The sequence below is a fragment of the Elephantulus edwardii genome, unplaced genomic scaffold, assembly GCF_000299155.1.
Source record: "Elephantulus edwardii isolate Elephantulus edwardi_28Jun2011 unplaced genomic scaffold, EleEdw1.0 scaffold00034, whole genome shotgun sequence".
NCBI lineage: Eukaryota > Metazoa > Chordata > Mammalia > Macroscelidea > Macroscelididae > Elephantulus > Elephantulus edwardii.
In genome coordinates this window covers 17556543-17569247 of record NW_006399784.1, presented here as the reverse complement: position 1 = coordinate 17569247, position 12705 = coordinate 17556543, and the positions used below count along the sequence as shown (strand labels likewise).

General features: G+C 38.8%; 1 protein-coding gene across 2 annotated transcripts in view; it reads left to right on the top strand.

The window, feature by feature from the left end:
- The window catches only part of KIAA0922 (KIAA0922 ortholog), a 221679-nt gene that overhangs the window by 105870 nt on the left and 103104 nt on the right, over window positions 1–12705 (top strand). For both annotated transcript variants that reach the window (XR_438858.1, XM_006884462.1), the window contains exons 5-7: window positions 6797–6920; window positions 8457–8573; window positions 9431–9541. Coding sequence is in view for 1 of the 2 variants with exons in the window: in XM_006884462.1 (XP_006884524.1) it covers window positions 6797–6920; window positions 8457–8573; window positions 9431–9541 (352 nt within the window). In the remaining variant the exon portion in view is untranslated. The remainder of the gene's footprint in view (window positions 1–6796; window positions 6921–8456; window positions 8574–9430; window positions 9542–12705) is intronic.

Genomic DNA, 12705 nt, shown 5'->3' with positions numbered 1-12705 from the left:
TAAGCACACTGTATACTATTTTATAGTCATGGGGAAGTCAGTCTTTGTATTTTAAAGACAGATTACTTTTGTAATTAAAAAAACCCTTGTGATGATTTCTACGTTCTTTTAAGTGCGATTCATTTGTTCACTTGCTTTTATTGCTTGCTATGCCTTGGGGATTCTAAATTACAATATATGAACATTAGTTATTGTTAATATTAAGACGTAGTCTTTGCCTTGAGGGAACTTCAGTCAAATGGGGAACACAGAGTATAAGCCTGTAATTACTTACAGACCATTAAGTGCATTGAGATGAAGGGACTATAATATGGAATGCTGGAGAATGAGATGAGAGTGCGCCAAACAGTAGAGGGTGGGGAGCCTCTGAACTCTTTTTGGATGGGATGACGAGACTTACACGTTTGGAGCTCCCTGAATGCAGAATTTTGCAGGACTGAAATGATGTGTCATGGTCTTCGGGTTAGCAGCACACCACCCTGTGGACTAGTCCTCTGGAGCTCTGCCAGAGAGAAAGATAATCTCCTCCCAAGCAATTTGCATCCTTAGAAAATCCACTGGAAGGGGGTCAACTGTGAGTTAGTTCACACTCCTTGGCAATGAATTAGATTTTGTTTTTGAAAAGATCTATCACATTAATAACGTTTCATAAATGTGATGAAAGCATGCTTAAGGTAAAAAGCTCTGCTTATTTTAATGCATGTTTAGGAGAAACTTTTGTGAGCTAGAAGAAAAATCACATGCATGAAATAAACACCATAATGACAGGAGGTTGGGTGGTGATTTCAGAGCAAAGGCAACATGGCAAAGGTCGAGTCTGAGCTCTGCTGGCTGCACAAGGGGGAGCTGCCCCCATCAACAGCATCTACAACACGTCAAGCCATGTGTTCCCACATTCCTGCCCCTACCTACTGGGTCTGAAGTCTGTTTCAGTGGCTAAACAGACTTCACAGAGCCATGTTTACTGTTACGGGGTTTATTGTTGTTGTTGTTGCTGTGTGCCATCAAGTCAAAACTGACCCACTGCTGATCCCTCAGTGAGTTTTCAGAAGTGGTGAATTGCATGGGAGGAGATTGCCTATCTTTCTTCCATGGTGCAGCTTCCCAAATTAGTAAAAGTTGAGTTTATAAAAAACCCTCAGTGATTTTCAAGTACCAGAGGGCCTTTTGCTTTTACGAAATGTCTCTCTTTTTAAAAGAAATTTTAATATAGGCTCTGCCTTAAAGAGTATCTAGTCTAGATTGGTGGATATAATTAATTTGAAATAATAGTACTTGTTCATGGGATGATTCTGTTTACCACATTTTAATGCCAATAACACTTTCTGTATTTTTTATCTGTTGTCCAGTTTTGTGTATGAATTTCCTGTGCACCTTGTATGTGTGCATGCTTTATTTATGTGGGCACAAATCTGTGCAAAGACACCATACTTTCTTTAGCATAAAAATCTTGTATTGACACACGTGAGTGTAAGTATAATAGCTCCCTCTCACTCATTTGTTGCTGTAGTGTTGGAACTGACTCATTATTGACCCTCCAGTGGGTTTTCAGTCTCTTCTCAGGAAGACATTACCTACCTTTGTCCTTCAGAGTAGCTGGTGGATTTGAACTATTAAAGAAGTGTGACCTTAGGTTATCAAGGTAGGCCATAAGAGCTCCCTACATATTTGCTACTTTAGGGCAATTAGAAGCATTAACTCAGACAAAATTACGGAGGCTGATAGCAGGAAACATGTTGAAAGAACATTTAAAATCTTTGATTTGAACTGTCTTTTGATGACTAGGCAACATTTTAGTGCTTTTAAGTTCTCAAAGTGAAATAATACCTTTTTACCATTAAAACCTGTCAATTCTGGAGTGACAGGATAGGTTTTAGATATTTGTGTAATAAAAAGATTCTTACATTTATTGATTAGAAGTAATGGGATTTTCTCAAGAGAATTTCATTAGCAGTAATAGTGGAATAAGGCTGATATTTAAAGCCAGCATTCAGCATGCTGTCTGTGTGTGTAAGACAGAGACGGAGAGAAAAGAAGAAGGGAGGGAGAGGAAGAATGAGACTCAAGATAGATATGATTATTGGACTAAATTATTTGAAATAATGTTTAAAATATAAGTAAGGACAAACTCTTCACAACCTAAATGACCACAGTCTAAATTTATTTTTTATCTACCTCTAAGAAACAATAACATTTTAAGATTTAGTAGATGAAGTCTTTAGCCACAGAGTGCTTCTAATTTCTTCACTGCCCTGAACCCAGCTTTTGGTGTTAATGTTTGTTTTGATGTTGACCTTAGACAAACTCTTCCCATTTCTGTAGCTTTGGTTTCCCTCTAGGATGCTAAATCAGGATCATGTTATTCCATACCCTCTGCCTACTTTGTAAGGTTTATTTTAAGGGTTAACATCCTACTGGTCTCAAGATTAAAAGTGCTAATCATTCATGAGAGATTTTAATCATTCTTTTAATGGTATTAAATTAATAGAATGTCTTCCAGTTGTCACTAGTGAAGGAAACTGGTATCTTCATAACACTAAAAATAGAATTTAAGAAATAGAATAAAAATAGCATAGTGATTTCAGCAGGCATTCTCTGCTGGATCTGCCCGAGGCTTCTGCTGCAAAGACAGTGACTGTGAACTTGGTGGCATTGCTGTTTTGTAGCATTACTCTTTTCGATGTGAGAAAAACTTAATGGGTTTTCTGGAAGAAGTTTGTATTCTTTGAAATGGAAAATTTTGTATACCACTTATGTGAGTGGAGTATAAAGCTTAGAGCATAATAACTTTGCTGTTAGACTCATGTTGTTGTATGCTGTCAATTTGACTGTGACTCAATAACCTTGTGTACAACAGTTCTGAACCCTGCGCTAGCCTGAGCCAATTTCATTGTCTCCGACACACCCTATCCCCATTACCTCAGTCACTGAGTTAATCCATCTCATCCAGAGTCTTCCTCTCTTTTGACGTTCCTCCACCTTTCCAAGCATGATGTCCTTCTCCATGGTCATGGCAACATGGCTCAAAGTATGGGAGACAGAGCTTTAAAATCTTGCCTCTTAAGGAGCAGCCTGGTTTCACTCTCTGAAGGACAGACCTGTTTATTCTTTTTACAGTCCTTGGTATGTTCAATACTTTTTATCTAGCACCACAACTTAAAGGCATTGATCCTTATTCTGTCATCCTTAATAATTGTCCAGCTTTTTGATACAACACAAGTAATTGTGAAGACCATGGCTTGGATCAGGTGTACCATAGTTTCTAGATTGACATCTTTGCTCCTCAGTACTCTGTTAGAGGTCCCTGACAGCAAATTTTTCCCAGTGCAGTTTGTCCTGGCTGCTGGTGCCAAGAATGTGGATTGTGGAACCAAATGAGCTGAAGCTATTAACACTCTCTTCCCTGTCCATCCTGATGCTGCTAATTGGCCCAGTGGTGAGAATCTTTGTCTTCTTGATGTTGAACTTCAATCCATATTGAAGATTGTAGTCCTTGACCTTCTGTAGCAAATGTCTCTCGTCCTCTTCACAGGCAAGGTAGTGTCATCTCCATAATGCAGGTTGTTGATGAGTCTTCCTTTAATTCTGATCCCCCATTCCTCCTTATAGAGCCTACCCTCCTGGATGATCTGTTCTGCATATAGATTGGAAAGGTATGGCGATTGGATGCATTCCTAGTATACACCTTTCCTGATCTTGAACCATGCAGTGTTTCCTTGCTCGGTTCTGATGTCTGCCTCCTGGTCCCAGTATAGATTTCACATGAGTACAATCAAATGTTCTTGTAAGACTAATGTTACTTAAAGCTTAAAAACCACAGAAGCCATGAGATGTCATCTCACCCCAGTCAGAATAGCAAAATTTAACAGAGCAGCAAACAACAAATGCTGGCAAGGTTGTAGAGAAACTGAAACCCTTATTAACTGTTGGTGGGAGCGTAAAATGGTGCAGCCACTGTGGAAGGTGGTATGGTGCTTTCTCAAAAAGTTGCAAATAGAGATACCATTTGACCCAGCAATTCCACTACTGGGAATATACCCCAAAAGACCATAACTGACATCCAAGCAGATATACGCACACCCATGTTTATTGTGACTTTGTTCACAACAGCAAGGAGTTGGAAACAACCTAAGTGCCCATCAACAAGTGAATGAATAGAGAAGCTATGGTATGGTCACACAATGGAATACTATGCTGCATTGAAAAATAAGGAACTCATGCAATATTATTCAGAATGGGTGACTCTGGAGGACATTATGCTGAGGGAAATATATCTGTCACAAAGGACTAACACTGCATAGTGCCACTATTGTATAATGGGACTGACATCAGGGTTGGGGGGAGACTGAGAAAGATGAGATAAATAATGTGTACTGCATTGAAACAGATGAGGGAGAAAACTGTTTAACAGGAATATGCAATTAGGTATTTTTGTCATGATGGGAGTGCAGAGTGAAGGCTGCATAGTGGAGTGGGCCTGGGGGAGGGTTTGTAAAACAATGAAAGAATTTGTCTTTTACTTTTCCAAGAGGTAGTGTACTAGGGAGGAGGGTTGGGAGAGGAGGAAAGTGCAACAGTGAATGAATGGAAATCCAAAGTCTCTGTAAATTTTTACTGAAATTAATAATAAATTAAAGAATGGGGGAAAAAGAAAATAGAAGGATAACTGAAAAACAAAAAACCGCCACAGAAGCTGTATGTATTTAATTGAGGGGGGAAAACAATATTGCAGATCCCTGATATAGGATATTTTGAGATGTTGTTAATATTGAATTGCAACTGACTCATAGCTGAGCCTCCAGTGGATTTTCAGAGGCAGGGTCTTGCAGGGAGGAAATTGCCCCCTTTTCTGTGGTGAAGCAGCTGGCGGGTTCAAACTGTATGCCTTTGGGTTGGCAGCACAACTCCTTACCACTAAGCCAGCAGAGCTTCCTTACGGTCGCATAAAAAAGTTTTAACATTAGTTAAGAATACTTTAAAAAAAATAAAGATTTTAATCATATAGTTGTGTATTTTATTTGTGCCTATAAATGTCTTGATTTTAAAAAAAATGCGTTGTGTATTTTAAATCTTTTGAGAAGACTCAAGATTAACAATAAGAACAATTAGAAGAAAATAGTTGACAACTCGATGGTTGTAATAAAAATTATTTTATAAAGTTCCTAGTAAATGAGACTATGCACTTCATTTCCCCTAAAGCATGTGCTTTCAAAATCTGGTAAATTGTGTAAAAAAATTACTTAAAAATTCATATAAATTAGATGATAAAACAGTTTTGTTTCTGGTCCATATGAATTACTAATGAGTATTGCATATATTTGTTTCTCTGCTAGTGAGAGTGTTAAAGCTGGAGAAAGACTTTGTTAAACATCGTTTTCATGAGCAGGAATTTGATATTGGGCAGAATCAGAAATAGGTGATCATAGAGAATGTTGTAGTTGGCTCCAGACAGATGGGCCCCAGACCAGCTCCCTTCCGCCTGGAGTTCCTCAGCGGGTGCTGACATCGTAGGTGCAGAAAACTGGCATCAGAAAAATCAGTCTGTCTGGTGTAGAGCAGGCACTGTCTCTCAGGTTCATAGAGAGTTTTTGAATTATATAGACTTTCTTTTGTGTGTACATATTTTTGGAGAGAGAGAGAGAGAGAGAAACCAGTGCCCTTAAAAAAAATGCCAAAACCACACCTCACCTCAAAAAATTGTACTTTTCTGAAAAGCACATGATTTAAATGGTGAGAACCACTGGTAGAGAGCACTACAGGATTTCAATTTTTCTCAGAAGAGGGATCTTCAGCAGCCATTAAAGTTTTCCTCATTTGAAATCTGTAAGTTTAAAGTTTATCTCAAAGACTGTTACATTGTTGCTAAATGCCACCAAGCTGACTCCACTCACAGCCACTTGTGTACAACACAGCAAAACTCTGTCCAATCCTGCACTAGTTTCAGTTATTGGAATGTTCGCGGGCCTTGTCAGAGACTACAGAGTACATTTGTTAATGAATGGATTAATACATGGATATGAATTTGTGCAAGGCCCTTAAAATGTCCCGTTCTGAAAACAAATGTAAAATTTTTTATGAGTTACACTTTATCTGGAAACATTTTCATTTGAATTAAAGATCCTACTTCATTAAGGGAGCTCTGGTAGCATTCAGAAGCTGCACTGCATTCCTGAAGGCAAGTGGTTTGAATCCACCTACTGCTCTGCAGGAGAAAGGTGGACAGTTTCCCCTGAGAGTAACGGACTCTGGAAACCTGCTGGAGGGTCAGGTATGGGTCATATACAACTCCATGGTGTTCAACAACAACAACAACAACTTTATTAAGTGCCTATTTCCCGTTATGTGCTTTTTATAAACATTTGATTGTCTCAACACTCATTGCTGTTGCATTGGAATCAGCTCATAACTGATCCTCCATTGAGTTTTTGAGGCTGCAAGTTACGTGAAAGGAGAGCTTTGTTCCATAGAGCTACTGGTGGATTCAGACTACCAGGGACACTCAGCTCCTGGGTTAGCCGCAGTGCCTTATGGACTAGGCCATCAGACCTAGACAGATTGAGTTCTTCTAACACAAAAACCAGTGGGATGCTGATGTGTGTTGGCATAAGGCTTGTCAAAGGATTATTTTCATTTTCTCTGGATTTTTTAATTCATGTGAATTAAATATTTTTAATTAACTATTTGATGATTGTTGATTTTAAATTTAAATATTAAGAACTTTCTGGGTTAAGGGAGTGTATATAGTTCTGTTTATTGTTGTACACTGTATCACTTTCCCCCTTGTTTCCCGTCCTAGGTTCCTGGGGCATCCAGCAGCAAAGGTCCTTTATGCTTACAACCCCAGTACGGAGAGCGAGGTTGTGGTGAATTCCGTGTTTACGTCTGCTAGACATTTTCATGTGCCTCGTGTTCACTGCAGGGTGAGTTTTGATGTACTCTCAGGAACTCTGCTGTGGCCATCTGCCAAGTGTTCTTGCTTTCTTTGGCTGGAAGGTTTGGCTTTCTGCTCCCTCGTCTCCCCTTTTTCTGCTACCCAAACTCTTTCCTTCTACATGTTTGCTTTAGCATTTATTTTTACAGTTGTTCACTTGCTGGTTTTGGTAGCTCCTTCTTATGTACAAAGGGAAACATTTTAAAGAGTCCAAACTACATAGTAATGAATGTATATTTAATAGGAATATATTGTCTCGAAGTTATGAGAAATGTTGGCACATTTAGTAGCTAGTACATGTTAATAGTTGTGATCTCCTCACCTTGCAACTTGTTAAGAAAGTTACAGTTTTTTTCTTCCTAAGTGTAGGGCTTTCAGAGTGGTGGATGAACCCTCACAGAGCACGTCTGTGCCATCCCAGAGCTCAGAACCTGGGGTCTTTTTGCTGTAATTCCATTGACCTTAAACTTTTAATGACATTATTAATTACTTGTATACTTTTCTTTATTTTGCTTACTTAATGTTGTCTTGATAGAGACATAAAGTAAACAGAATAAGAAATAAAGTCTGTAGTCACAGTTCTTCTCTGTATGATTTCCTGGGCTGTAATCTTTGTGGAAGAAGATTGCTACATTTTTCTCTTCCATAGAGCAGGTGATGGATTCCAACCACTGGCCTTTCACTTAATAGCCAAGTGCTCTAACCACTGTGCCATCAAGGCACCTATTGAACCTTATTGCCACTCAGAACTGACTCATAGTTAGCTGAATCTTCTCAACCTCTCTCTCTCACACCCACCACCACTACCACCACCACCTGCTGCTGGGGTGAGATGGTATCTTGTTTTCATTTGCATCTCTCTGATTGCTGGTTATATAGTTCACTTCCTTTCCCACTTTTTATACCACCAGCTACCTAGATCTGGTGGCCTGGTGGCAAGAAGCTGCACTGCAGTCCTGAAGGTATGCAGTTTGATGCCACAGCTGCTCCATGTGTGAAGGCTGGGCAGTCTCTACCTATGTGATTAACTGCCTCTGAAAACCTGCTAGAGGGTCAGCTATGGGTCGGTTCTGACTCTATGATACACAACAATAATAAGGAAATAGTGTAAGATGAAGGCTAGTACTGTTTTGTTTATGACTGTCCAGGTAAATATTATTCCTTGCCTTAATAAAGAATTGACATAGTCTGTGCTTTTGCTGTTCTCTGTACTTGACTAGAGTTAGAGCTGGGTTAGAGGAAGCCTGTTAGACTTGTGAGTGAGGGAAGGAAAGAGGTGAGACATGGGTCCACTCTGACATGAAGTGACTTAGCAGCTATTCTGCCATATTTTTACAGCAGGTCCTTTGAAATGTTCTCTTAGAATGTTGAATGATCGTCATTTTGATCGTGTCAGGGGCTCATAATGCTTCTAAATCAAGGATGCAGTCTACAAAAATCCGTTACAAAGCAAGTCTGTGAAATATAATTTATAGGAGGGGTTGGTAGCACTCCTAATAGTGATTTCTTTTTTCTGCCTGTCCAGGTAATTCCTGCAATGGGAAAAACTTCTTTTAGAATCATTTTCTTACCTACTGAAGAAGGAAACATTGAAAGTTCTTTATTTATTAATACCTCTTCACATGGGGTCCTTTCCTATCATGTAAGTAACTTTTTTCCTCTTTTCATATAACTTCAGTTATTGACTTAACAGAAACACTTGGGAAACTTAAAAAAAAGTTTCTTGGAGATGCCAACACCGGCTTTTTATATAAGTGTAATAGCAGTGATGTTAAATTCACCCTCATCCTGTGTTCTAAGATCTTCAGTATAGAGAGCAGAGAGGTAATTCTTACCACAGATCTCTGGGAAGTGTTGGAACAAAATGCTGTCACGCTCACTTTTCTAGTGTGAAGTACCAGCAGGCTTCATCCATTTGTGCTTTAGAGAGGGAGCTGTAAGGGTCTATCTCCCCTCCTTAGCTCAGGCATGTTTCTGGTTGGGATATGTTGATTGTGTGCTTGGAAACACTTCCTGTGGAGCTCACTCAGTGTCACTGCACTAGGAAAGGAACACGAAGAATCTTCTGTTCACAAAAATGGTTAGGCATCTCGATTTAAATTTTTACCTTAAGTGTTTACCTCAATCTTTAATTCTTTAAAAAAATTTTTACCGCAAGTGTTTACCTTCGTTTCTTTCCCTTAAATTTTTATCTTAACGCACCTGTGGCATTTTAAGCAGGGCATGGTGCCAAGAAGTTAATGTGCCAAGATCAGTCCTTTCTGTGGCTCATTCTTAATTTGGTCCCATTCGACTAGTGATTGCATATCAAAAGTTATCTCTTGGTCAAAATATTTGCTACAGTGAGGAACACTCAACTGAAAGAAAGCAATTTACGTTATGATTGATATCTGGAGACAGAAAATTTTAATGATTGGAGTGACAGAATTTTGAAGGCCAAGTGTGTTTTAAGGTTCTGACCAGTGAGTGAGTCATTCAGTCTTTTCTCGACTCTCATAGGTGTCTGGAATTGGCACACGCAGACTTTCTGCTGAAGAGTCCGCAAAGCCACTACCCAATGCTTACTTCCTGCTCCCACAGGTTCAGAGCATTCAGCTTTCACAAACACAGGTAATTTTAATAGTTTTACTTTTAATGCCAGAAAGCACCAAACTTTGTGGCTTCCTATGTTTGCAGAATACAGAATTGAGGCTTTATTATTTTCTGCTTTTTTTCCTACATTGTATTTTAAACAATCATTCATAAACATTGTATTTATATAATTACTATTGATCCATACCTGTCATTAGTCCATCTTTTCAAGTCCCCATTGAATCTTTCCTATTTCTTCCCTGCTTCATCTGCCTCTAACCTCTACTATCTTGGTGATTTCCTTCTTCCATTCTTTTTCCCTCTTCCTTTCTTTCCCCTTCCCTTTTGGATAATTTATATCTATATCTCTATATATCTCTATCTCTATCTCTATATCTATATCTATCTTGCTCAAGTATTTTATGGAAATTTTTACAGTAATGGTATAATATGCAGTATTTGTCCTTAGGAGACTAAATCCTCTCAGCATAATGTTCTCTAATCTTGCTATATTATATAGTATTTTATGAAATTGTTGTTCCTTAGTGCTGCATAGTATTTTGTTTTGTGAGTGTGTTATAATTTCTCATTCCATGTTTGTTGATGAGCATTTGGGCTGTTTCTTTTTTCTTGCTATTGTGAATGATGCTGCTTTGAACGTAGGTGAACAAATCTCCATTCGTGTCTCAGTACCGATTTCCTTGGGGTATATTCATAGCAGTGAAATAGCTAGGTCATAATTGAATTTCTGTGTTCTGCTTTTTTGCGGAAACACCAAACTGCCTTCCAGAGTGATTGTACCATTTTTTTAAATTTTTTTATCTTTTTTCATTGTACCATTTTACAATCTTACTACTACTGTATGAGTTCCTATCTCTTCGCATTCTAGCCAACATATATTGCTTGCTGTTCTTTTAAATTTGCTGCTGCTATGGGGGTGAAATGGTATCTTCTTGTTCCTTTTGCATCTCTCTGATTGCCAGTGATTTTGAACATTTCTTCATGTGTCTGTTGGCCATCTGAATGTCTTCTTTTGTGAAGAGTCTTTTGCTCATTTTAGAACTGTTAAGTTTATTACCAAATATTTTCTCTTATGGTTGGTTATTGCTTTCCGTTTTCTTTTCCATACTTTTCTTTGCTGATGTAGAGGAATCCCATTGATTTTTGTATATTGATCTTGTATCCTGCTACTATACTAAGTTGGTGTACTATGTCTACCAGTTTTTTGTTGAATCCTTGATGTTTTCTGTGTGCATTATCTTACTGTTTCATATAGTGACCACCTCTTTGCTCATCTGGATGCCTTTTACTTCCTTTTCTTATCTTGTTGCACAAGGAAGTACTTCCAAAACAATATTGAATAGGAGTGCTGATTGTGACCATCCCTGCCTAGTTCCTGTTTACAAGGGGATGTCTTTAGTATTTCTCCATTGAAAATGATGTTGGCTTTTGGTTTTGCATATATGTTTTTGTTTTTTATTAGTACACGTGTGTTTGTGTGTGTGTGTGTGTGTGTGTAAAGTATTGCATTTGTTGTGTGCCATCGAGTCAGATCTAACCTAAAGCTGACACTGGGTTCTCAGAGGCAGTAAGTCATATGGGTGCTTTTCAGGAAGACAGAACCAGCATGGTCACCACAGTGCCAATAGGAAGTTTTGAATCTTGTCCCAACCCTGCCTTGCATTCTTAAATGTGTATGTCTTGAAAGAAAAAGAGTATTTTATAGGTATATTTCTTTAGAGATGTATTTTATTAATAGCTGCTGCTGTTAGATGTCTCTTTGACAGTAGCTTTGCCCAGTGCATCATGTCTTTAACTTTTTTTTCTTTAACTTTTAAAATTGGCCATTTTCTTCTCTTTAACTGTCCTTATTGCCTTGTATGATAAAAAAACCTTTATTTTTAATTATAGTAAATTCTCACCACAGGGCCAGTTGGCAGCACCATAATAGAGCAGAGATTGAGGTTGTTAACAATCACAGCTTGTTTGGTTCGACAATCAACACTCTTCATACCAGCAGTCAGAAAATCTAAAGAAAAATTACATTGGGAAAATCTGCTGTCAAGGACCTCTCCAGAGTGCTGAAAAGCAACGATGTCAGTCTAGAGACTAAGGTGTGCCTGATCCAGGTCATGGTCTTGGCAGTTACTTGCTATGCATCAGAGAGTTGGATAGTGACTAAGGATGACAGAAGAATCAGTGCCTTTGAGTTCTGGTGCTGGATGAGAGTCTTGAACAAACCATGGACAGCCAAGGAAACAAATAGGCCTCTCTGGAGAGGGTGGAACCAAGTTTTTTCCGTGCAGGCTAGGATTTTGAAGCTCTGTCTCACATACTTTGGGCCTGTGGCCAGGTGGGACCAGTCCTTGGAGAAGGACATTATGCTCAGAAGGGTGGAGGAATTGCACAGGAGAGGGAGACCCTAGATGAGATGGATTGATGCAGTCACTTGGGCAGTGGGGGTTGGCGTTTCGGAATTAGTGAGACTGGCTCAGGATAGGGAAGCATTCAGAGCTGCTGTACATAGGATTTCTGTGAGTCACAGGTGACTTGGCACATAACAACACCAAATTATAAAAATAAGTATAACAAAACATTTAACTGTTTAAATAATCTTCGTATTCAGTGGCTTTACATTTACTCTTCATGTTGCTCAACAGTTACTCTTACTTGTGTCCAAAGGTTTCTACCCCCTTTGACAAAAATGTTCCCTAAGCTATGAGTTGCCTTTCTATTCTGCCTTCCCTGGTGATCACAAATAAGCTTTGGTTTCTATACACTATTCTAGATTATTTCATGTACATGGGGGTCATATGAGTAACTCTGGTGGTGTAATGTGTAGATTGTTACACTGCTAACCCAAGGATGCCAGAGTTTGACATCGATGAGTGCCTCCAAGAGAGAAAGATGACTGCTTTCTTTCTTCCTGTTCAGATTTACAACCTCAGCATCCCAAGGACAGGTTGCTGTGAGCAGAATAGATTTAGTGGCAGTGAGTTGAATTGCGATCATCTAGTGTTTGTCCTTTCGTGACTGACTTCACTCATGTTGGTGCCTTCTAAGTTCATGCATGTTATAACATGTGTGAGAACTTTATTTCTCTTTGTGACTGAGTTATTTTATCTTGTACTACATTTATCTAGTTATCATTAGATAAATAAAATGTAGTACAAGGTCGACACGTTCAGCATTTCTTAAGCTCA